Source organism: Rhodnius prolixus, unplaced genomic scaffold (genome assembly GCF_049639745.1).
Source record: "Rhodnius prolixus isolate KJV_2025 unplaced genomic scaffold, Rpr scaffold_8, whole genome shotgun sequence".
Classification (NCBI taxonomy): Eukaryota; Metazoa; Arthropoda; class Insecta; order Hemiptera; family Reduviidae; genus Rhodnius; species Rhodnius prolixus.
Window position 1 is genome coordinate 14,596,403 of NW_027411593.1, and position 27,419 is coordinate 14,623,821.

At 32.9% G+C, this 27,419-nt stretch overlaps 1 protein-coding gene across 9 annotated transcripts in view; it reads right to left on the reverse strand.

Annotated features, from left to right (window-relative positions):
- LOC141451553 (protein Aster-B-like) overlaps positions 1-27,419 on the reverse strand; it is a 177,468-nt gene that overhangs the window by 40,659 nt on the left and 109,390 nt on the right. For 8 of the 9 annotated variants that reach the window (XM_074123029.1, XM_074123030.1, XM_074123022.1 and 5 more), the window contains one exon: positions 112-198. Coding sequence is in view for 7 of the 9 variants with exons in the window: in XM_074123022.1 (XP_073979123.1) it covers positions 112-198 (87 nt within the window). In the remaining 2 variants the exon portion in view is untranslated. Of the gene's footprint in view, positions 1-111; positions 199-8,065; positions 8,251-27,419 lie in introns of those variants that run through there. The other variant, XM_074123025.1, reaches the window with a different exon arrangement.

Here is a 27,419-nt window from a genome sequence, read left to right on the forward strand (position 1 = left end):
ATTTGCAGAAAATAGTGCAGTGAAAATTATGCATAGTTTGGTATAAAATTATGAATTGTTTTATTATGCACCAAGTAAGTTAACAGAATTAAAACAATACGATTTTCTTACCTATTTTCGTAACGTTCAACAGTCGGGGTGGCAGGCGCAGAAGAGAAACCTTCATCGTATCGCCTGGATACATTCAACTGTCCACTACTGTAACATTGTACAAACAATAATCATTAAATTAAGGATATTTCAATTTATTTACTAATTTTTTTTAAAAAAAAAACACAAGTTCAATTACTTTGTCAGTAAAAATGGGATAGTGAACAACAATACCGGAAATCAAAAAATACGCAGACAATATTCATAATAAATGATGAAAGTATCGATTAAAATGATTAGCAATTATAAGCACGAATCAAGTAAAGCAGGTTATCAACAAATGATGGTTAACAGACGAACAAATAAAACAACAGCTTTAATTTTTTATTTTTCAAATTTAAGGTAGTCAAAGGTATTGTTTTTTTTTTCAAAATTATAAACCATTTTTTCAAATTTATACAAAAATATACAATAGTTACAACTAATATTAAATAGTTAATACTATTAATGCACCCGCTTTAACCTTAGAAACTTCCCAATCATTAAATAGTCTTCTAAGAAAAGGCAAATCGGTGCATTTAATCTGGATTAAGGGTCACACAGGTCTGAGAGGAAAAGAAATCGTGGATCGTAAAGCGAAGGATGCGATCTCCCTGCAACATACATCTCCACACTCAATGTTAGTCTCCAATATTAAAAATTATGCAAAAGCGGAGTGCTATACCGGAATGGTAGCGGATATACGGAGTGTCAAAGGCGAGAAAAGGCCCAATTTTACCCAGCCATCTAATCTAGTGGTTCCCAAAAGACCTTGGTTTTACAGATACAAAAACCACAATAGGAAGTTTGTTAGCCCAGTCATTAGAATGAGGTTTAACCACAATTATTCGCCGCACCATCTAGCCCAGGATTGGGGTGGAAACATCTCACTAGTGTTCCTGTACTTCTGGAATAATAGCACGACGCCAACCATCCAATCCTGGAATGTGCTAACAATACTAAAGGAAGAGAACGATTGTGGAGGGCTGTGTTAGCGACTAGATGTCCGTTACCTGCCAATTTAAATACTATTCTGGCAGCTGATGATGGCAAAATTTAAATATTCAATATACTAAAGAAGAATGTAAATGGCTGATTTGCTAGCTCAAGAGGCCAATAACAAAGAGAGAGAAAAAATATTAAAATATAAGTTTCGGTCAACTTAGAGTGGCAACTTCTAATTGTTGAAGAGACAGTATTTAAGAGTACCTATTCTTCTGGTTTATATTTCATACGATAACTGAAATTTTACTTCAATATACATCATTTTGTACGAGACATGTAATAAATATTATATACAGGGTGTTCAGCATAAGACTACGGTAACTTCGGGAGGCGATTCTGGGCATCATTTGCAACAAAAAATTCCATATAAACTATGGCTCGATTCTGCTCCGTTTTATAGATATTTTTAATTTTATGTTTTTTCAAGGTACTACTACTTTTTAGCAAAAAGTTGTCTATATTTCTCAAACTATTAAAGCTACAGCTATTTTAATAAGCTCATTAGAAAGAAGGTTAAATTTCCTTTTAAATAAGCTAATTTGTATTCCAAAATAATAATATTAAGTATTTCACTTTGTGGCCCAAACATAAGAAATAGCAAGTTTCTAAATTTTTCCAAAAACTTTCACTTCATTTTTCTCAAAAACATTTTATATGAAAAAACCGTGCACAATTCAGGAAAAACATCTACACATGATCACCTTTCGAACGGTATACATTACATTGCGGTTATGTTAAAAATTGATGCAGAAATCTGTGATTAATAGCAAAAAAGTAGGCCTCAAAACAGCGTCGGCATTATGAAAGGAATTCACCTACCATAAGAATATAACTGACCAGAATCATCAAATCCAGTACGATTTTTTGCAAACGTGTAATTTAATAATTTATTTATTTAAGAACTATATTCAAAAATATAAAACTTACATTATAAATAATAAAATAAAATAAAAAGAAGAAAAATGAATATGATGTTAAATGAGTGTTAGGTACCAATTTCGAAAGAAAGGATTTTCGTTTAACCAGTTTAGATCTGTGTGTTGTTCTTCTTATTTTATTTTATTATTTTTAATGTAAGTTTTATTTTTTTGAATATAGTTCTTAAATAAATAAATTATTAAATTACACGTTTGCAAAAAATCGTACTGGTCAGTTATATTCTTATGGTAGGTGAATTCCTTTCATAATGCCGACGCTGTTTTGAGGCCTACTTTTTTGCTATTAATCACAGATTTCTGCATCAATTTTTAACATAACCGCAATGTATTGTATACCGTTCGAAAGGTGATCATGTGTAGATGTTTTTCCTGAATTGTGCACGGTTTTTTCATATAAAATGTTTTTGAGAAAAATGAAGTCAAAATTTTTGGAAAAATTTAGAAACTTGCTATTTCTTATGTTTGGGCCACAAAATATAATACTTAATATTATTATTTTGGAATACAAATTAGCTTATTTAAAAGGAAATTTAACCTTCTTTCTAATGAGCTTATTAAAATAGCTGTAGCTTTAATAGTTCGAGAAATATAGACAACGTTTTGCTAAAAAGTAGTAACACCTTGAAAAAACATAAAATTAAAAATATCTATAAAACGGAGCCGAATCGAGCCATAGTTTATATGGAATTTTTTGTTGCAAATGATGCCCAGAATCGCCTCCCGAAGTTACCGTAGTCTTATGCTGAATACCCTGTATATAAAAAAATTTATGGTATTTTTAATCTTTTAGTACATTAATTTAGTCTGTTTTACTTATTTTATTTTAAACTGTAGATGAACATAATGTAAATTCAAACTGTTTTACATGAAAAACCATAATTTAAAAAAATCATTTAAGAGATTGCAATTTAGGCTTCTTTTGAATGCACAGCAAAAATGCTTTAAAGTACTTTAATTGATTAACAAGATACTTTTTTTTTAATTAGAAAATAAAAAGTTTGCAGTTAATGTTGAAAGTAATAGAAAGTGAAGTACTTTAGCTAAGTCCTTTACAGATGTCTCTACGAACAAAGCCCGATGGCCTAACAACATACTTTTTGTCGTATACAAAACTTTCATATTGACGCTTAAAGTAGAAGCCAAGCCAACATTGTGGGCTTCAGAATGGAGCCTGAGACTAAACACCATTCGCATTGGGTCAGCAGTGTTAAGATTTTTTTTTTTGCCTGTCGTAACATGCATCTGTTTCTGACCGGTTTGAGATTTAGATCTATCATCAGAAGATTGGTTTATCATCAGTTTTTTTTAAAATTAGAATTGCCTACACTTTGATACATTTAGATAATTTGGGTTAACAAATTATTTGGCACGATGGTCTAGCATAGCACGCCAAGTCCTTCAGATGGGGGAAAAAAATATTCCCAAAAATAGTGAATTATTCTTTGTTTCCCAAAAATAGTGAATTATTCTTTGTTATCTTTTACTAAAAAGCCAACATATTGTTACTGGAATATCCTTTGAATAGCTAGGCATAACCTGTGGGTCTCAGGCATAAACAGTTTCCCAGTAATAGATGAAGATTAGATAAACGGATCTGGATTTCCCTCGTTAGAAAAGAGGAACTGTTATTACAAAAACTGGCTATCATTTGATTATTTCAATGATTCTCAACCAAAAAGAGAGAGAAAAAAAAACAATAAAAACAGAAGATGATGATGTGTAGTAAGTTTTTTTTTCCAAGGCCATCTCTGTCTCTCACAATTCGCACTCAACATATAATTATTGCATCCGTTTTCCACTCATTTATTAATCTACTTCTTTTAATTGTGAAATTCAAAAAATTGCAAAACTATTGCATTTTTTGTTCTTTACATTAAATCTTCATTTACACATTGAAGAGTTATTGACGACAATTTTTCAAGTAAGGTGTTGTGAAAGTTTATGTCAAAATCAAAGTGTCTCATTATTAATCGATTTTTGGGATCGACTTTTTTTTTTTGAAAAACCTATTTATTGACTACCTTCTCTACTCGTTTGGGGCGTTTTAAGTCGACCATTTCAATTCAATAAACGTCCTGTACAAAATACTTACTACTTTAAACTCATATTATTTACGTAAGTATTAATTTATCAAAGAAACTTCTGTACCAGGAATCCTTTCAAATCATTACCAAGATAGTCAAGATGGTATGAACAATAACGAGACCTTTTTTTGCCTCAATTTATTTAAATACAGTCGACTCTCGATAAATCGAAATCCAAGGGACTACAAGAAAAATTCGAATTATCGAGAGTTCGAATTATCAAGAAGGGAAAAAAAAATTCGAATTATTAAGAGTTTTTATAATGTTTATATGTATCCAAACCCTCCAGTATATTGAAAATACTTGTGAGCTTACCTAAGTTTTAGACATATATAGCCTCAAGTAAAAAAGTAAAAATAATGAAAACGACAAAAAAAAACAAAAAATTACATATGTGAGGGGAAGCGACCTCCTTCGAATTATAGAGCGTATCAAAATACACTGCATTTTTTCGATTTACCGAAGTTAGCAGCTGTAGAGTTCGAATTATCGAGTTTCGAATTATCGAGAGTCGACTGTACAGTGAAAAAAAGATGAGATTTTTGCTGATGTACGCAACGTAAACCAATGTAATTTTACGACAAAATGGTAAAATTGTATTTTTTTTTTTCCTTTATTCTTAAATTCGCAACTGCGTAATACAAAATGCAACAAGCAAATATGATATCGTACAGTACATAAATGTGATATAGAAAAATAATATAACATATAAAGTAAAAAACAAAGTAAAATAATAAATAAATAAGTAAATAAAATAAAATCACTTGAAGGGCTTGAATGAAGGCCATCCAACGATGACCATCATAAGTCGGTTAATGCAAATACCGAATGAATGGAATACGAAGGATGGTTTATCTCTCGACCAGGTGATCGCGAAGCCATCGGCACCTCAGTCTGCGAAGAAGATTTGATGGGAGGTTAGTGCAGGACAGGTTGCTGTGGGTTATGATGTTAGTAAAGTTTGGAGTGGAATTTGATGTAGCGGGGACTGGGCAAGGTCAGAAACAAAGGGGATTCGCAGGTCGGTGTGGATGGTATGGTTGCTCATGTAGAAGGGTGCGTCGATTATAGTTCGAAGGATTTTTGGACTGGAGGGTTTGGATCCCAGTTTAGGTTCGAACGCTTCGCTGTTCTGTACAGTTCAAGTCCGTAGGTCCAGATGGGAGCGAGTAGGGCTGTGTACAGTCGTTTCTTGTTTGTCAGAGTCAGTTTAGACCGTTTGTATTTCTTAACTACAGAGTAAAGCTGAAACAAATTTTCGTTGTACCAACTCATTCTAGAGAGTAAAAAAAAACGTTTAGTTATTAGCAAAAGTTGATTTATACTCTTTGTTTTTAAAACTATTTAAATTTATCTAAGAAACAATGAAATTAAAAAATTTTATTACCCACAATCAACATTTTTATGCGCAGTAATAAAATAGATTTCTATGTAGCTAATTGTTTAAAAACAATATAAATATTATAATAAATTTTCACAAATTGGCAATTTGGGTTTAATAAATAATGCTTATATCATTAATGTCGCCAACTTACAATTGTAGTAACTCCAATGAATTTATTTCAAGTGAAAAAGATTTTTGCTTTTGTATGCAAGTAATAATCTAATGTAATTTAGGACAAAATGGTACAATTGTAGTTTAAGGCCATTTATTAACAACTACTGAGTAAGGATGTACTTTAGGTAACCTTGTTGCTAAGACAGGATATCCATTAAAGTGGTTTTTATTAATTAATTTTATTTCAATAAATAAACTAGAATAAAGGATGAGTTTTATTCATCTAAAAAAGGCAAGGATATACTCCAGTTTTATAGCAACCTGCTCTTATCCTATATGAGTTTCTAAAAGACTTATGATTCCGTTTCACAAGTACAGATGAATCGAATTTTCCATTCAAAACTGTTAAATAAACCTCTGATAATGAATGAAAGTACAAAAAACTATAGATAAAATCAACTAAAAAGTTCTGTTAATGTCCAATCAGAAAACTGAAAGTTTCCAAACCTATTACTACTATTACTGGCAGTAAATAAGTTATAGTCTGGTCTAAATAATGAGTTCTAACTGAATTATTTGCTGTAACAAAGATCTTGACTTTAATTGAAAAATCAAAATTAAATAGGCCATGTAATTAAAACTTTGCCTTTCTTTACTTATTAAAGATAATAATTCAAATTCAAAGATTTACTATTGTAGTAAACGCTTTTTAAGGATTCTTCTTGGCAAAATTATATGTCAGTTCCCAATACATTTTTGTACGTATTTCTGTTCGGAAATTAAAAAATATTATTTTAATATCTCAACAAAATTTGGTATTACTTATGGGTTTGTTCACAGTGAAGCAACACCTATATTTTATTATAAAGGAGGATTTGACCTATATCATAAAGAAAATTTGGGAATTTTATCTTTTGTAGAAAAAACGGAAAAAAATTGTCAAAGTTGGGTGTTTTTCAAAGTTACGCTTTTTCGTGCAGTTTTTGACGATCAACTCTTATACAACTGTCCTACCGGACAGTTTTAATGAGCACGACAAAGATAAATCCGATATTCGATGAAATTCAATAGTTTTTTACTGATAAAGATAGAAGATTCACCCCAGCATCAAATAAGAATACCAACACTATGTTCTGCTTTCAAGACCGTAAGTTTTTTGGCCAACCAGAGGTGCGACTTTTTTGTTTCATGCACTACAGACCATGATTATCCTAGGTCGCATCAAATATCCTATTCTAAATATAAAATATGCTTGTAACAATGGTCACAAACAACGACATTAACTAGCACTATGGAACTAACCGCAATTTCAAGTTGTGATTGAATTTAATAAAGTTTTCTAATTCAAATTAGCAGTGTGATTAAATAATCTTTCCGGCAACTCCTGGAGGTAGCCGAAGGGCAAGATTAGATTAGAAGGGACGAAGTACTGTACCCACTGTAACCAGTACTGAAGCGGATAGTTGCATAAGTGCAGGAAGGCTGCATTATTGGTTTAGGGCAAGTTACTTTTTATTCGTAGATCACGTAATTCAAACTGATTTTTTTTTTTAAATCAAAGCTGCGTTTGTACGTTTAAGTATAAGTAATTATAAAAGAATAAGGTTCACTTTTTTCAAGAAAAATTTTTAGCTGTAGCTTTAAAGCTAAAGGAAAGCTACGCTACTGACAGAATGTTGACAATGATACCAAAAATAGCACATTTGGAAATCCTTTCGTTTTTGAGATATACCATTCACATGGACTCTGTTTTAAAAACTATTTTCTTCTTAGGAGAACCGAAAAGTATTTATTTAGCAAAATAATTTAGAAGATTAGACAAGATTCGTATTTTCTCTTACTGGAAGTAAAACATTAAATAACTATAAACCTCCCGAATTATATTAGTAAGAAGAAGTAGTACTGACGAAAAGAAAAAAAGGTTAAACTAGCTGCGTTTTGTTGTTTTATAAATTCATCCGCATATTCATAAACCCAAGGAGAAAGGTTAAACTAGCTGCGTTTTTTGTTTTATAAATTCATCCGCATATTCATAAACCCAAGGAGAAAGGTTAAACTAGCTGCGTTTTGTTGTTTTATAAATTCATCCACATATTCATAAACCCAAAGAGAAAGGTTAAACTAGCTGCGTTTTGTTGTTTTATAAATTCATCCACATATTCATAAACCCAAGGAGAAAGGTTAAACTAGCTGCGTTTTGTTGTTTTATAAATTCATCCGCATATTCATAAACACAAGGAGAAAGGTTAAACTAGCTGCGTTTTGTTGTTTTATAAATTCATCCGCATATTCATAAACACAAGGAGACAGGTTAAACTAGCTGCGTTTTTTGTTTTATAAATTCATCCGCATATTCATAAACCTAAGGAGAATGCAACAAAGTAATGAAAATGAAATAAAAATACGCCTACCTTAAACTACGACGCAATGAAATACGTTGAACCCTGTAACTCATGATCATTGGCACAAACAATAATATTAGGACACAATAATGCAGACAATTGATTTAAATATTAATTAATGTAAAAAATTAAATAAACTGGTGATTGAATATGGACAGCACATACAGACAAATGGACTGAACTAAATATGAAATGTTACTAATCAACTGTAACCAGCATAAGTGTGCATTCCAATGTCCTTCTTATCACACCGTTTAAACAGCTGCGAAAACAAGTGAATTTATCACTTATACTTTTTTCTTTTATTTTCTGTTATCATTATCAATACTCACTCATTATCTTCTAATTGTTTTGGTTTATGATACACCTGATTTAATATTATTACTGTAATTATGATTTTTAAACCCTACTGTGTGTAAAATCATCCCTAATTAAATATTGTAAACATTTCTTATGTAATTATTTATTTAATTTAAACTTTTACGTGTGCATTAAACTATTGAAATGAGGAGGAGGCAAATATCTGATATCCAAAACTACTCGCCGTGACTCCCAAGACAACCGTTCCTTACAGATACGGTATGTGATATTATCCCCTTGCCAGGATTGAGGTAATAATTGAGGTCTCATCACTTTCCATCCTGTTCAAAGGTGGTAAAAGTCTGGGGGAAGATTTTTGGAGAAGAAATAATGACAGCAAACTGCGACAAAGAGCACAAGATATCTCCAAAATGTTACTCGCCTCTTCTTTCAGCATATTCCAAGCCAAATCCAAGTCGTTTTGCAACCTACGAAGAAGGGTTAGATGATACAGAGATGACTGGGTCGAAAACGGAATCTCCAAGGGTGCAGGCACCCCGTTCCAATTAGATTGTAGATTACAATGGAAGAAACTGGACTCTGCGATCTACTATTGAACTATTGCGACTTACTAAAGCAGTGTTTGGTTGTAAATCTAGGTGTCTGTAAATTGATAAATCTATATATGCGTGGAGAGGAACTCGTGTTTGAGCCTGTGGGTTCGCAGTACCCAAATAGTTGGACACACTAACTGGAGTAAGGCAACCTAGCGGAGTAAGTAGCCTTTTCTAGTCAACGAGGACTTGGAAGAGACAGGCTTGAGAGGCCAGAGATAGCCTAGGTGGTTTCCCAGTGCAGGGATATATCCTCACCGAGAGTATAGAAGGAGAAGAGTATCTCCAGGAGATGGTGTGAGCTTCCAGAATCCAGGCGATTCCCTAAAGAGTCTTCTTAGGTTGCCAGGAACCAGAGCGGAAGTTTTCATGCTTAAAATCTTTTTTTAGAGAAGCTTTGTTTCGAATATTTATGGAGGACAATGTAAAGAAGAGATGAACTGGCTTCAGGAAGTAGTTATCCCACACTTCCGGCTTCAACTTCTCTAAGTGGTAGCTAGGTTTCCAATTGAGTTGGGGTGCTCACGGCAATACACGAAATTAAAACCTAACTTTTCCATCAAATGGGGATTTTAATAAATAAAAGGTTAACAATGAGCTGTGCTAGAATAGTACAAGGGGGTTAACTAACGGTGAAAATCCCTAGGCGATTTTATAGTACTGGAGTAGATTACCTCTGAAAGCTACTGAATAGAATGGAAGTTGTGCCAAAACACATGAATAACGTCTGCAATAAAGTAGCCACGGATGCTGAGAAAATGGCTAACATCTGTAAGATGTTCCGTGGAAATTATTAGAATTACTCTAAATTCTGTAGGCAATACTTCAATATTGAGCTGAATCATTACAATAAAACGGACCTGATGAGAGAATTATGAAAGACCAATTCTCTAAGAATGCCTCTAAAACGCCTTCTATTGATCTAAACGTTTTAAACTGAAGTTACAGGTCTAACATTTTTAAGTACATGTCAGAGTTAATGAACTGCGTCAGAGGAAATCGCTAAAATACAATTTTTATTTTTGTAAAATGCTTTTAATCCTATTTTCAATTTTCAAATTCATAATTTGGGCCAATAGTTTGTTATTAACGTTAGAACAGTAGAAATAGTCCAGAAATTTACATGTTTTGTATTAGGTAATTCTTTATATATATTCTTTATATTATGTTTCTATATATATATATATATATATTCTTGTTTATGTTCATTCTTTCATTTTATTTCGTCATATCAAAATTATATTCTTATTTCGCAACAAAATTATGACATAACTGAACTGTCCTTTAGATCTATTTAAAGAAAAACTTATTTTATAATCAATTTAATAACTTAGAAGATAATTTAAACTATCTGAAGCACTACAAACCATTTTAATAGTTCCAGTGCCTCCTAAAATAGCAGATTAACGGGTAAAATTCCATAAAAATTGTTTAGAAAAGCCTCCCCAAAAAATGATGTTATTTGGGAAGAGGAAATGATTTATGATTATGATTCTTTGATGTAGTTCTCAAGTGCCTTCAATCACTGGAGTAAATAAACTTTAAAATAATTATTGCATTTTAATTACAGTATAATTAATAACTTCTAGAGTTATGTACTAATAAAAAGATACTAAAATATAAAGTGAAAGTTATCTTTGAAGTGGCCATTTTCTTGAATAGAGTTTTTTTTAAAATAGTTTTTATGTCATTTTCGAAATCGGCAACGTAAACAAAGTATTTGAATAATGTTGAAGCTATTTTTTTTGCTTTTTTTTTTAAATGAAAACTGTAATTTTTAAGATAATTTGTATATATTGCAGTAGGAGAAGTCATTTTTTAAACAGTTTTCCCCCCCTCTTACTGTACTGAATAAGTGGAAGTGTTGCAATCGTGGCAAATGTTTTCAATGCAAAAGAAATCAAGTTAAGTAAAGACGAAATAAAAGAGCAAACTTGAAAATAGGAAATTATTCTACTGGATTAAATGACATTAATATGAAATACAAAACATTAGATGCAGTATCGTAAAACCTGATGTTGGGAAGCATGGTTCCCAAGTTCCTGAATATGGCGTCCAAAACGAGGAACACGATTTATCTATCTTAAAGAATGGAGACAATTGTCAAAACATACTTCAATAAATTCTCATATTAATCATTAAATAAAATCCAAGGACTAAAAACGTGTATCGAACCTGAAAAAAAAAGGCAAGCACTTCTGTAATCGTGATTTCAAGAAAAGGTGAAATGTTACTCATATTAACCGAAGTGTGTAAACAGATTTTAGTTAGAGCTGACCAATGGCATTTTAGCTTTCAAGCTGCTGATAACAACCGATCTTGCAAAAGAAGGGCTACAAGGTTTATGTATATTCGCAGATATGTTGTAAGAGAAGTATAAATTCAAGAGTACAAACCTACCCACCGGGAAAGCAGATGCAGAACTTGAAAAGGGGTCCATCAGAATGAATTACTAGACACTGAGCGATTCAGACGCAAGATGAGGGTTCCAAACTGATGAAGAGCTACTGCAGTTCATGTATATACGAGGGTCGTTTGAAAAGTCCGTGCAAAAATAAAAACTACTTAATTTTTTGGGGTAAACCTTTTTTATTTTTCAACATAGTCTCCTTTTAGGCTTATACACTTCATCCAACGCTGCTCTAGTTTATTGATCCCTTCCGAATAATAGGATTTGTCCAAGTCTGAAAAAAAGCCATTCGTTTCTGCAATCACCTCCTCGATTGAATAAAATCTTTTTCCCGTCAGCCATTTCTTCATATTGGGGAACAAATAGTAGTCCGAGGGAGCCAAGTCTGGAGAATAGGGGTGATGTGAAACGAGTTGGAACCCTATTTCCATTAATTTTGCGACCACAACTGCTGAGGTGTGAGCTGTTGCGTTGTCGTAATGGAAAAGGACTTTTTTATGGGCCAATCGTGGGCGTTTTTCTTGCAGCTCGGTTTTCAAACGGTCCAATAATGATGAATAATATGCACCTGTAATACTTTTACCCTTTTCCAGATAGTCGATGAGGATTATTCCTTGCGAATCCCAAAAGACAGTCGCCATAATCTTTCCGGCCAAAGGAACGGTCTTCGCCTTTTTTGGCGCAGATTCCCCCCTTGGTAACCCATTGTTTAGATTGTTCTTTGGTCTCAGGAGTGTAGTGATGTATCCATGTTTCATCCACAGTGACGAAACGACGCTTAAAGTCCTGCGGATTTTTCTGGAACAGCTGCAAACCGTCCTTGCAACACTTCACACGATTTCGTTTTTGGTCAAGCGTGAGCAATCGCGGCACCCATCTTGCGGATAGCTTTATCATGTTCAAATGTTGATGCAAAATATTATGTACCCGTTCATTCGAGATGCCCACAGCACTAGCAATCTCACGCACCTTCACTTTTCTGTCATCCATCACCATATCATGGATTTTATCAATGATTTCTGGAGTAGTAACCTCAACAGGGCATCCAGAACGTTCAGCGTCACTTGTGCCCATATGGCCACTCCGAAAATTTTGAAATCACTTATAAACTGTTCTAATCGAAGGTGCAGTCACCATAATGTTTATCAAGCTTCTCTTTAGTCTCCTGAGGCGTTTTGCCTTTCATAAAGTAGTGTTTAATCAACACACGAAATTCTTTTTCGTCCATTTTTTTAAAATCACTCGACTTCCTCGATTCAAACGAATGCCAAACACAAAGAAATAGACCGATCTGGCTGAAACTTGGTGTGTGTTCTTCCAAGAGATGCTACTAACTAAACATAACCTCGATACGCTCCAGTGTTGCTATCTCTCTGACTTTGCACGGACTTTTCAAACGACCCTCGTATAGCACATATCTGAGATCTAATTATATCAAAAATGTAGTCCTAAACTGCGGACAGCGATTTTTTGTTTAAATACAAAATTCTAAATTTCAAGAAAACCTAAACGTAAACTGTAACTGAAGAAAGTCAAAAGAAAAGAAATTCAAAAGAAAATGACCAAACTCCTGGTTAAAATAAAATTAGTGCCCAAGATATTGTGTAGCCAACAAAAGAGAAAGGATTTGCGACTTGAAGAAATGGCCAGATAATCCCGTTAACACAACTTGATGAAAGGTAAGACCTTTGTTAAATTTTATCTCAACATGAGATCTACAGCAGTGACTTTTAACGGCCTATTTTATTACTTTATACAAAAGTAAAGGAGATCTGAAAATAGAAATCTTTTGACAAAAAGTCCGTTGAAAAGCTAATTTAAATCTTTTTCAAAATTACGATATATTTTTCATTACTTCCGTTTCTATAGACTTCAATCTCCTCATTCTATGTACAAGGAAGGTACTTATTACACAGTAGGCAGTGAACTTCCTTTACAAATAGGACAAGGATGATAATAATAGAGAATGTTAATAATTGTTTAAGTTGGTAGACTGTGAAAATGACCTCTGAACAATTTCCCTACAAATAGCGGCATATTTTTTTCCTTCTCCTTGCCGAAATAAGAACTTAAAAAGCATCATACAAAATATCAAAACTACCTACATCTTTGTGCAGGGAATAACAAAATCTTTTTCTACAGAATATTCAATTAAAATTTGTTCATCTTTTTCAGACAACTTTCAAGAGTACACGGTTTTTCACAGATGTTTGATAAAGTTTATTTCTTGATCTTATATTCCGTTCTCGTTATATTGAAATGAAAACATTACCGGCTTTCACGGAATTTTCTTGAATCTGGTACCTAGTTTTGGATAAAATAGTGAGAGAATCAAAGATCTGACTGGGGAATTATAAGGGTAACAGATCTGAGGCATACCTATAAATAAATTCCGGAAACTTATAGGTATCCTCACGGATCACAGTCGATTCAGAGGTAGGGCTTACAATACCGAAGTAAAATCTGAATGCCGGTATTTGATATTTGAAATTTGAAATATCGGGATACCGGTATTAAAACCGGTATTATTAATAAAAGATTTACTAGTTATATTTTTACTTACATCAGACATTATATTGACTTGTTAACAAATAATTTCTGAAATCTAATAAATATTGTTCTGAAATGAGTAGATATTATTAATTTTATTACATAGAGAGTAGGAATAGATAGATAAAAAAATCGTGCAAATAAAAAAGTACATATTAAATTTTATGTTATATTTTACATATAATAGGCTCGCATGGCATTATGTAATTAAAGAAGCGAAAAATATAATTAATTGAAAGTATTTATGAAACAATATTAATAACTTGCGTTTTGTTTATTAAAGTATGCTCTTAAAAAACATAAACAATCAATCGTTTCATCATCAAGCGAGGACCGAATTTTCGTACAAATATAACCAGCCGCTGAAAAAGCTCTTTCTGATTCTACACTTGTCGGCACTATTGTCATTAAGAAATCATACACATTTTGTAAATACGTTCCTTTGGTTCCTGTTTTTTCAAAAAAAGTAATTTCATCTTTTATTTTTTGTTCCAGACTTGGAATTTTTTTAAACGCAGGCACGGGTGAAGTATTTAGTGTTTCGTCTATTGCTGCCTGCAGTTTTCTTTTTAATGCGTTTACGTTTACCTTGTCAGATTGTTTCGTTACTAATTTGAAAAAATATTGGAAGGGATGTTTCTTGCACAACTTCCATATCTTCTGTATCTTCTAGATTTTCATGTGTGAGCCGTTTTGTTAAGCTTACAATTTTTTTAATGATTGTAAATTTGGATATGCGTTTAAATACTTTTACAACATCTTTTGAGCCTTTTTGCAGATACTGAAGTATTTGTGATAATTCAGTTCGTCGCAGTAAAATTCGAGATTTTAATGCTTCCAATAATTCTAATAATTTTTGTAGATTTTTGCTGGGAAAGAGTATTTAACATAAATATCAAAGAAGCGTCAGCCGTCAAAAGATTTGCATCTTTTCGGCATAATGCATCTACTGTTAATTTTACAGGAGTAAGAGCAGCAATAATTGAAGATAATAAATTAAATTCTTTATCTGAAAAGTGATAAATTGTGTATAAATTCAATTTTTATCAACCAGTGTAATACAAAAATACCGGTATTTTTACATAAATACCGGTTTTTAATTACGGACAAAAATCGTCCGGGATTCCGGTATTCGGGATCCCGAGATCCTGGTATTGTAAGGCCTATTCAGAGGGATCCAGAAAAAATTGATACTAAAACTGGATGGATAAAATTCCAATAAATTTCCAAATTAACTGCGATGCCCATAGTTCAAAGTAAGATTCAGACATCTTAGCAATCAATCAAGTGCTAGGGAAGAACATTTACAACCCACTCAGATTCTGGGATTTATCCTTCATCTGTGTCTGGAGTGGATGCTGTAAGGATTCGCTTGGTACCAGCAGCGGGCTTAATATATCTTTGATTGGATTAACTTGAGCTTAAATTAAATTAAAATTGCAAGGATTTACACGAATTTAATATTTTAGAAAATGATTATTTATAATGATGTTTATTGTACTTATGATTGTTTCCATAATTGAGGGGAATGTAATTTTGCTATTTGCTGGTACTTACTATTAGTAAGTAACTCGTTTAATAGATTTTCACAATGTATTTAGTTCTAGGCTGGGTACTGCAAGAAAAGTATTTATTGCTATCTCGTGTATTTAGTCTCATTTTCACTTTATTACACCAATAAAAAGAGTAAATTATTGCCTATTTTTTCTGGCAGACTTTACGTCAAACTACCTAATTAGGTGTCGTGGACGAAGGCGACTTAGCAAACATACTTTACCGCAAATTCCTATAATTAATCACTAAATAAAATGCAAGGCCTAGACCGGGAATCGAACCTACTATACCACAATAAATCTTAGCTTCGGGCCTCGCTCGGCTACCGTGCCGCCTATATAAGTATGTAAAGACGAATTTGGCTTAAGTTAAAATAAAAAAAAAAAATGTGGTTGTCATGGCCACGGCCGTGTGTTGTACGTGAATACGTTTACGTAACGGGTTATATTTTTTATATAAAATATTTTTATTTATGTATTTAGGATGAAATCAAGGAAACAAATCGGAAATAGATCGATCACAATCTATGCCTATACAGTCCGTTGTCGATGTAGAAGCGATTTCATCATCCACTTGCATAATTTCAACCGCCCCAGCTGCAGATGTATGTACTGACACCGTCGTTGATCCGCTCGGCCGCATTCATTCTTTTACGTTCCCGGCACAGCTTGACTCGGTCATATGGTGTTTTATTATTACCACTCGATTGTTCTTGAGAAGCCCATTCCAACCGTATACGATTTCTGTATTTGGTTTTGGCTTTTCGACGCGTATAGGGCGACGTTATATATTTTTGATAATATTTTTTTTATTCTAACATCTTATTATATTCACTGTCACTATTTTACACTAATTTTTTATATACAATCGATAGATTGTGACGACAGCTGACGATTAAAACTTAAACGAACATCGCAGCTTCTCTGAGTCAAAAGTTATACTAATTGCAAATCTCGATACGCAGCAAAATGATTTAAAAATGGCGGCGCTTACCCCTCCACCGCGCTCGATGTGTCACAGTCCTCGCTTATCGTTATGAATTCTTTGATCCTTTAGCTATCCAGTGGTCTAATTTAATTTTGGATGTAGAGGATAGATTAGAAACTATAATGCCAAACTGTATCCCCCGATTTTGTTATCATTAGTTTTTTTGGACTGCCTCCATATGATAGCAATTTTAAAGACGTATTCACGTCAAAAAAAATACTTTAAATTTCATATAATATTTTAAAAAGTATTAGGTACTAATTTAAAGTTAAAACTGTTTTCATTACCAATGAATTTAACAATCCATTCAATTTAAAATTTTAATATTATTAAAACTAAGTTTCTCTTCCACTGTATGCATCCAACTACAAAATTAGGCGTCGAATACAGTCGAAAACTTTACTATAACTTCATTACATTCACCATTAAATAAAATCCAATACCTAGAGACCGGGAATCGAGCCCACTAACCAACAATACATCTTAGCTTTGCGGGTCTAGCCTATAACCAACCCCTCCTTATGGCGCCTCATTATTAATACTACAATATCTGTAGTATTAATAATAAGGTTATAATAATATACATATTTGTACTATCTATATCATTGTAAAAATAAAACTTAATTAAGTAAGATAACAGTAATTGAAAAAAGTTAAAACCATTACTTTCAATCACTAGCCAGTGATTGAAGATGGCGAACAGTGTAGACACTGAGTTTTTTGAAGCTATAAAAATATTAAGTAGTATAAATGATAATAACGTTAAAATTAAAAAAAGTGAAATAAAAATGTTAGTTACAAAGTTAGTGACTGATTTTGAAAACATTTACTGTAAAATGAAGACGGAGATCAATAAATTGACAGATAAAGTTAAGGTCTGTGAAAGTCCAGTTTCCATCCAGGTAAGCGACAAAATAGATCCAAAACAAGTTAGTTATGCTGAAATAACTTCTAAACAGAAAACCGAAAAGAAAAATAACACTCATAAATTAATTGTAAGTGGTAATGAAAATAATAACCTCACTACTGCGGAGGTTAAAACTTTAGTTCAAAAGAGTTTTAATCCTTGTAAACTCCAAGTTGGAATAGTTAAATTAAAGGAAACAAAAAATAATAAAATAATAATTGAAACTGAGAATAAGGTTATGTTGGAAAAAATTTGTCAAGAAATAAATGTTGCGAATGGGAAGGTTATAACTGCTGAGGCTATTCAAAAACACAATCCGCGCCTTATAGTATTTAACATTCCTAGTGAGGTTACTTTGGAAAATGTTACAGAAATAATTAGAGAGCAGAATTTGAACACTGTTTTACAAAATGATACTATAATTGCTAAACAAATATGGAAAAATCGTTACAATAATTGTAGGAATTTAATAATTGAAGTCAATCCTTCTCTGCGCAAACGTTTACTAAAAACCAAAATTAGAATGATGTGGAATATCTGTTTTTGTGCTGATTATATTTCAGTAACTCGTTGCTTTAACCATGTGTCTAAATTTTGTAAAAATGATGTTAAATGTTGTTATTGCTCTGAGGCCCATGATAGTAAATTATGTGAAAAAATAGATAAAACATCTGAGCATAATTGTAGCAATTGTATTCATTTAAATCGTATTTCTAGAGGAAACAAAGTTGATACAAATCATTCTGCTAAGAGTAAATTATGTCCTACCTATAATTTGTTAGTGAAGAGAAAACAGGAGAATATTAATTATGATGATGAGTAATACTTATGGTAATTCTAGAACTAGATATAATAAAATCAATGTCATAAGGAACTCTAAAATAAATATATCTTGCGTACAACTTAATTCTCAGAGATCTCGGGTTGCAAGTTTAAATTTGCAACGTTTTATGGAATCAGAAAATATCGATATGGCTCTGGTACAGGAACCATACAATTACAATAATAAAGTTGCATTGTTTCCTCATTGTTATAAAATCTTCCAAATGGGTTTAGGTAGGAAGAGAGCGACCATTATTTGTAGAAACGTTACTATTGATGCTACATTGCTGTCCCAGTATTCTAACGAAGATATAGTTGTTGTTGAAATTAGTCATATAAATTTCAAATTTTATGCAGTAAGCATGTATATGGATGGCACCAGGGATATTGAGCACGATATTTCTCTTATCGATAATGTTCGAGCATCTATTGGTAATCATCTTCTGCTTTTCTGTACTGATTGTAATTCCAGATCTATCACATGGCATGATACAATTACAAATGAAAGAGGACGAAAACTTGAGGAGTTTATCTCCACTAACACATTTAGCATCGTTAACTTAGATTACAGTACTCCCACTTTTGAAACTATTAATGGAAAAAGTAATATAGATTTAACTTTTTGTTCAGACAACTTTATTAATAGAATATTTAATTGGAAAATATGTAAAGATGATAGTCTATCAGATCACAAAATTATTACGTTTTCAGTTGGCAACATACTCGTAGATGCATCTCAAACAATAGGGAACTCTTCTAATTCGCTTCGATATAAAATAACTGAAAAGAATACTGGTTTCTTTATTTCTTCTCTTAGAAATGAATTGGAAAAATTAGCTTTTGCACATACAAATATAGAACAAAATATAAATTATAATTTGGATATCAAATTGTCTAACATTACGAAAAATGTGCGGGACTTTGAAAGCTTTGTTGGTAAATTTCATGGAGCTTTAATTGATGCTTGCAAAAAGGCTTTGGTTTTAAACCAAAAAAAACAGTTTGTTGCAAAAAGAAGTGTTACATGGTGGAGTAAAGAGTTAGACGATCTTCGTAAGGAAGTGAATAAACAAAGACGTAAGTTTCAAAGAACGTATAGTGACGAACTCCTAAGGCAACAACGCAAAACTGAATATTTTAAATTAAAACATTTATATGCTAAGAAGCTAAAAGATGAAAAACTGAAAACCTGGATAGATTTTTGTAATAGTGTAAATGGTAACCCATGGAATGCAGCTTATAAAATTGCTGCTGGAAAGCTCAAAGCGCAGCCTATTCTTTCGACTATTCAGAAATCGGATGGTACATTCACTAATGGACTACAAGAGACTGTTGAAGTTTTGTTAGACAGTTACGCTCCTCGGGATAGTTTCCATGATGATGCTGATTATCATCGTATGTGCAGAAATGCTGCAGCAAATGACATTAGCACATCATTGGATGTACCCTTTAGCGAGAGTGAGGTCTCTAACGCTCTTGGTTCAATGAATCCGAAGAAAACTCCCGGAGATGATGGAATCACCTGTGATATTCTGAGGGTGGTCATCGATGGATTTCCAAACTTCATGTTGTCAATATTTAATGAGTGCTTGTCACGAGGTATATTTCCAAAAGTTTGGAAAAGATCTAAGCTTGTGATCATTCCGAAGCCTGGGAAAAACTCCTTCGAGAAGGTTTCAGATTTCCGCCCCATAAGCTTGTTGCCGGTTGCCAGTAAATTACTTGAAAAGTTATTTATTGGTAGGATTATGCACTATTATTATTCTAACAAAATTTTAAGCCCTTACCAGTTTGGATTTCGACCACAGACTGGGACTGTTGACGCTCTGGTATATGTAAGTAATATTGTTGGGTCTAATGTTGAGTCAGGAAAGGATGTATTGTTGATTTCACTTGACGTTAAAGGAGCATTTGACTCGGCCTGGTGGCCTGAGATTTTATTGCAGTTAAGGAGAGAAGATTGCCCCAAAAATTTGTTTGCTTTATCTAAAAGTTATTTTCGGGAGCGATGGGCTTCAGTTTCATATCAATCTTATTCTGCTACTCGAATGGTTACAAAGGGGTGTCCACAAGGATCGGTTTCCGGCCCTGCATTCTGGACCATTATGTTTGACCGACTTTTGAAATATCCAATGCCGTCGAACTGTCATGTGGCTGCCTTTGCGGATGATCTTATGATTATTGTTGTGGGAAATGACTCAACGGAGATAGAAGGAAGCGCAAATATATGTACCAACCAAATAGCTCAATGGTCTTTCGAAACAAAGGTAAAATTTAATTCCAGTAAGAGTAAGACGTTATATATAACAAAGAGAAAGAAAATTCCTAGCGTATGCGTACATCTAGATGGAGCCGAACTGGAAACAGTCACTGAATTAAAATACTTAGGTATTGTGTTTGATTCAAGATTTTCTTGGAAACCCCATGTGGAAAGTGTATGCAACAAAATGTTAAGTGTGGCTAATATGTTCCATAGAATTTCCAGAGTGTACTGGGGGTTTGGATGTAATGCACTGAAGATTATTCATGACGCTATTGTAATTCCGATAATGACATACGGCGCTCCTGCTTGGATTGGTGCATTGAAACATTCTTCGCTTAGGCTTAAGTTAATTAGAACCCACAGAATTATGGTAATTAAAGCTATTAGAGGATTTCGCACTATGTCTTATGAGTCTGCCTGCTTAATTTGTAATACTTTGCCCATAATTATTAAAATTCAAGAGATTACCAAGATCTACCATTGTTTTCACCAAATTCATCGTCCAGTTTTAAATGTAGACTTGCCAGTTCTTTCCAGCGAATGGCTACACCCGGGAAGTGTTCCGCCGGTGCAAAGCATTGACATGGACCTTCAATATAGGTACACAGTATTTACTGATGGCAGCAAAGATGACATCCATGTTGGTGCTGCTGTTGTAATTTATTTGGATGACCAAGTTATCAGTACCGAACAATTTCGTTTAGAGGATTGCTGCAGTAATAACCAAGCCGAGGCCCTAGCGGTTTTGAAGGCTCTGGAAAATTTTATTCAGTTCGACTTGCCTAATGACCTGGCCGCCAGAACTGTGGCAATTAAAACTGACAGTATGGTGACATTGGATTGTTTAAGGAATGCAGGTAACCATCATACACTCTATGAAAGTGCGCGAAAGGTCTTATCAGCGCTTCTTCTTCGGGGATGGATTATTCACTTTTGCTGGGTTGCTGCACATAAAGGCACAGTTGGAAATGAGATGGCCGACAAATTAGCGAAGGCTGCCTCCAGGAACATGGATTTGGATTGTACCTATATTAAAATTCCGCGCTCAACTATAATCTCAAATTTAAGATCTGAAAGTTTTAGTGAGTGGAATGAATGGTGGCAAGCGAGCGAGAAGGGAAGCACCACTAAACTCTTCTTCCCTACCATCTATGACCGACTGAAAGTGAGCCAGCTTCCGCTCGGCTTTAAGTTAACCCAGGTGCTGAGTGGCCATGGCAAGTTCCGGCAATACCTTCATCGCTTCCGCATTATTAGTGACCCCAACTGCCAGTGTGGAGATTTATCGAGTCAGACGGTCACCCATATTATTTTTGATTGCAGGCTGCTTGAAAATTTTCGCCTTCATTTAATTCAGGCTATTTTGGTAAATAACTTGGAATTGAGTCACTTGTCACTGCTGCATAACGAAATTCTACCGTTATTTGTGAAATTTGTAAATAACATCAATTTTGATAAATTGTAATTAAGTCAATCGACCCAAAAGTGATCTTTCTTTATTTAATTATCTTTCTTTTCTCTGTTTCTTTCTGTTTATCTTTCTTATAATTATCTTTCTTTCTGTTTTGATTATTATGATTTTAATATTCTTTATTATTTTATTATATCATTTAATTTAATATTATTATTTTGTTAGTATTATCAACTATTATTGTTGTTAAATGTTGTATACCAGCATGTATTATACATTGTATGGAGCATGCAGAAATAATTAAAAAAAAAAAAAAAAAAAAAAAAAAAAAAAAAAAAAAAAAAAAATCACTAGCCAATTGCTTTTAGCGATTGCAGAAAAAAGAAGATTTACTATCTTGTATGATATATAAATGTCTATACTCATTTTATATGAATGAGCTAAAAATTATTCACACAAGTTACAATTATAGTACGTGTCGCGAATGTATGACGGGGGAATGTCTCTCCTTCCTAACCCCTCCCCACAAAACCCCCATTTCAACCACACATACACAAACATATGATAAAGTATTTAATGATAAAGTATGTGTTGCAATTTTATTCGCTTCCCGTGTTCGTATATACACAACATCGTAGGCGGAAAACCCTAATTGTTGGTTCAATTCATAGAAGTTGAGTGCCAAGGACAATTCGGGCAAATTTGTTAAATATAAATACTAATGTCCTTTACAAAACTATTTAGTATTTTACTATTTGTTTTAATTTAAATGTGCTTCTTAAATGTAAACTTTTTTTTTTGTTATTAAATAATTTTTAGTTTTTATGTAGCCTTAAGAAAGTTACAAGGACAACAACCTTTTGAAAGTCAAAATATTAATAAATAAAAATTAATTAATGCATTTAGAAACAAGTTTACAAAATAATAATTTATTATTGTAAGAAAATTACGAAATTTTGGAACCACTTATCTGAAAATGTGCATTTTCCTTTCCAGATTTTCTTTAAATATGGTATTTTTTTAAGAAACATTAAAAAATACAACACTAGCATTAATTGATTACTTTAAAAAAAGGAAACTACCAACTAACACAGTCCACGCCTAAAAATGGTATCGAGGTTTCCCAGCAATAATTTTAACCGATATGGCGCCATTATCGAACTAACTATTGTACAAAAAGCACTCAATCAATTAGAACTATTTTGTGATAAGTAACATACGAAGGTCAATTTATATGTTTGAATAATACAGGAATAATTGTTAGTTTTTGCAATTTTTTTATTTTGAAATTAAAAAATTTAAAGCTACAAATGGTACAAGAAGAAACGCTATTATTTCTTAACAATTTATGAAATGACATTTTCTTGAAAGTCTTATAATTTGAAACAAAAATAAGAAGAAAAAATTGAGAAAAAAGAAAAAAACCGATTTTGGAAAAAGTTGTAATTTCAATCGTTCGACTTTCATGAAATTTGGAATTTCACTCACATACTGAATCCCAATCAATATTAATTGCTTAGCAATTGAGTTCCGTCCATTACGCTTATATTGGACTTTGGAGGTAGCTTTATTTCTGAGCTTAATTAAGCTCGGCTACAACTGGTTTTAAAAGGTTTTTAAATAATACTTGGAAAAGATTTTTGGTTACACAGACCTTCAACAGTTTAATTCTTACCTGTTTATTATACTTTAAGAAGAGTTACGCATTCGCTTTTTTGAAAAGGAGAGTCTCACAAAAGAGCAGCTAATAACATATCTAAATGGTTACCTTAAATGGAAATCAATTATAAATTTTTGTTAATACGCTTGGAATTTCCGTCATAATTATCTAATTCAATCAAATTCTAATAAATAATGGTATAATGCAATATATTCTATAATATTTTTGAGATTTTAAATTATAATCAAAGTTTAAAAGCAATTTATGTAATGTTTACGATAAGTATATTATTGTAGGCAACAATTCCACGGATGGTCTTTTTGACTATAAGAACTATACAGTTTTTAAAGCTGTGTTAAAGAATGTTAAAACTATGAATATATAGTTTTCGTGACCACAAATTGTTAAACTTAGGATGGAAGATTTGCGAGGAATCGGTCAAATAAAACAACTCGTCTCTTTGCCAACGTTTTGACAAATATATTGTCCTCTTCAGGGCGTGGCTATGCGGGTTGGTTGAGTTACAGAAACTCAATTTCTGTAAAGACGAGTTGTTTTATTTGACCGATTTCTCGCAAATCTTCCATTCTAAGTTAAAACTATCGAAAAGTCTAAGATCCATTTTTCGACAAATTGAAAAAATCCATTGAAACAAACTGGTACTTCTTTTTTCTTTTTTTTTTGATAGTTTCGAATTTGACGGGAAAAGTGTATAAAATAAAATTTGTAAATCTCCTAACACACAATTATCACACTAAGTGAAAAAATCCAGTGCCATTAATATCAGAATTAATCGCTACCCTTTCGGCTTTTTCTTTATTAATACGAGGGTCTAATTTACTTCTCCTTTATTAACGCTTTGCTCTTTCAATTTACGACCCCTGCAATAGTTATTGGTTTGAAATGTTTACCTATTCATAAATAATACGAGGGTCGTTTGAAAAGTCCGTGCAAAGTCAGAGAGATAGCACTACTGGCGCGTATCGAGGTTATGTTTAGTTATTAGCATCTCCAAGTTTCAGCCAGATCGGTCTATTTCTTTGTGTTTGGCATTCGTTTGAATCGAGGAAGTCGAGTGATTTTCTCACGCTTGACCAAAAACGAAATCGTGTGAAGTGTTGCAAGGACGGTTTGCAGCTGTTCCAGAAGAAACCGCATGACTTTAAGCGTCGTTTCGTCACTGTGGATGAAACATGGATACATCACTACACTCCTGAGACCAAAGAACAATCTAAACAATGGGTTACCAAGGGGGAATCTGCGCTAAAAAAAGGCGAAGACCGTTCCTTCGGCCGGAAAGATTATGGCGACTGTCTTTTGGGATTCGCAAGGAATAATCCTCATCGACTATCGAGTAAAACTATTACAGGTGCATATTATTCATCGTTATTGGACCGTTTGAAAACTGAGCTGCAAGAAAAACGCCCACGATTGGCCCACCTTTTCCATCACGACAACGCACCAGCTCACACCTCAGCAGTTGTGGTCGCAAAATTAATGGAAATAGGGTTCCAACTCGTTTCACATCCCCCCTATTCTCCAGACTTGGCTCCCTCGGACTACTATTTGTTCCCCAATATGAAGAAATGGCTGGCGGGAAAAAGATTTTATTCAAACGAGGAGGTGATTGCAGAAACGAATGGCTATTTTTCAGACTTGGACAAATCCTATTATTCGAAAGGGATCAACAAACTAGAGCAGCGTTGGACGAAGTGTATAAGCCTAAAAGGAGACTATGTTGAAAAATAAAAAAGGTTTACCCCAAAAAATTAAGTAGGTTTTATTTTTGCACGGACTTTTCAAACGACCCTCGTATATTTGCAAACTTTGGGTATAGATTAAGACTCATTAATCAAATCCCTGCTTGGATTAAGATATCCAAAAAAAAAACGGAATTGCTAGCTGGACGATGAAGAAATCAAGTACCTACCTTAAGGTAGGTACCTTAAATAAGGTATTCTACCTTAAATATGAAATAATTTCAGCCTATTTATCAGGTTATACCTTGTTGGGTTTATTGTTAGTAATGTTTGCTACACACTTTACTCCCCAATTTTCACCACACACGCTTGAATAATTTTCTTGAAAATGTAATAGATATAACGTGCAGATAATAGTAACAATTACTAACTGTTAGTAATGGTTTTTTCCTCCTCTTGTTCACAATATGGAGGGATCAATACGGAGATGTTTTGTTTATTTTAAATAAAATTATTTATTTATTCAATTTCTTGTTTTAGATAGTAAATGAATTTCTTATTAACTCGTATTAATTACTTTTCTTCAGTTTTCTTATTTCCTTTTAGTACATCGTATTACATTTAGATCTACCTTGTTATGTTAGCGACAAAACAAGTCCTGACCATTTAAGATAAATATCTCTTGTTTCAACACAGTTTACGATATTCTAGAAGCGATATTTCGGCCGCAAACAGAAGGAACTGGATCTAGTAATCCATAAAAAACAAGGACAACATTTCATTTTAATGAACATTTTAAAATTATGAAGATAAAAAGCAAATAGACAGAATAATAATCGATTAAGTGCCCTTATATGCGAAATATTAGATGAGCAGCCCTACGAAGTGCCATTTCATTGTATTGTAAGGACTTATTACCAAGTAATGAAAACATTCTAAATTCTGAATATGAAAATAATAGGATATCAGAGTTTTACACTTAAATAAGTGTTTTTTGTCCATTTTGAATGGTTCCATTGTACTTATAACGCAAATTATTATTGAATATGTAGAAAGTGTAAGATTCAATAAAAAGTTGTGCGAATCAATGTTTCACTACATTTCTTTAGTTTAATCTAAATTTCCAGTTAATTAGAGAGTTATTTTGAATAAACAAGATTATACTATTTACCTAATTTTAGTATGAAAACAATGAGTATAAAGTAGCTATTATGGAACTAGACCACGGTCTCTGTGAAGGCTAAAATAATAACTCGCATCTTTGATGGATTAAGTTAGATTGTTTTTCTTGAATATAATAAGATTTTTTTAATCTACTTGCAAATATAATCTAGTAAACTTCCACAAAAAGTGTTAGAAAAATGTTATCTTGTAAAATGTTTTAGGAAACGTGGTTTTATCTTAAAAAAAACAAAAAATATTTTAGCGAATATCTTAGGTGTATCTGTGAACAGAATATCTTAAGGACGAAATGTCAGAAAAGATAACACTTTTGGTACATCATTTAACTAAATATAATTGACTCTAAAATTTAGTCCCAAACCGATAACTGAAACTGTGCCTTTAATGTCGCGATTTTACAAATTTTCACTTTTGATTTTCTTTAAACACTGCTACTTTTCTTTTTCCAAAATTGATTTTTTTTTTTTTAAGGACTGTTCTTTCACCGTAATTTCTACCCGAGTAATGAAAGACAACAATACGAGGGTCGTTTGAAAAGTCCGTGCAAAGTCAGAGAGATAGCACCACTGGCGCGTATCGAGGTTATGTTTAGTTAGTAGCATCTCTTGGAAGAACACACACCAAGTTTCAGCCAGATCGGTCTATTTCTTTGTGTTTGGCATTCGTTTGAATCGAGGAAGTCGAGTGATTTTCAAAAAATGGACGAAAAAGAATTTCGTGTGTTGATTAAACACTACTTTATGAAAGGCAAAACGCCTTACTACTTCAGAAATCATTGATAAAATCCATGATATGGTGATGGATGACAGAAGAGTGAAGGTGCGTGAGATTGCTAGTGCTGTGGGCATCTCGAATGAACGGGTACATAATATTTTGCATCAACATTTGGACATGACAAAGCTATCCGCAAGATGGGTGCCGCGATTGCTCACGCTTGACCAAAAACGAAATCGTGTGAAGTGTTGCAAGGACGGTTTGCAGCTGTTCCAGAAGAATCCGCAGG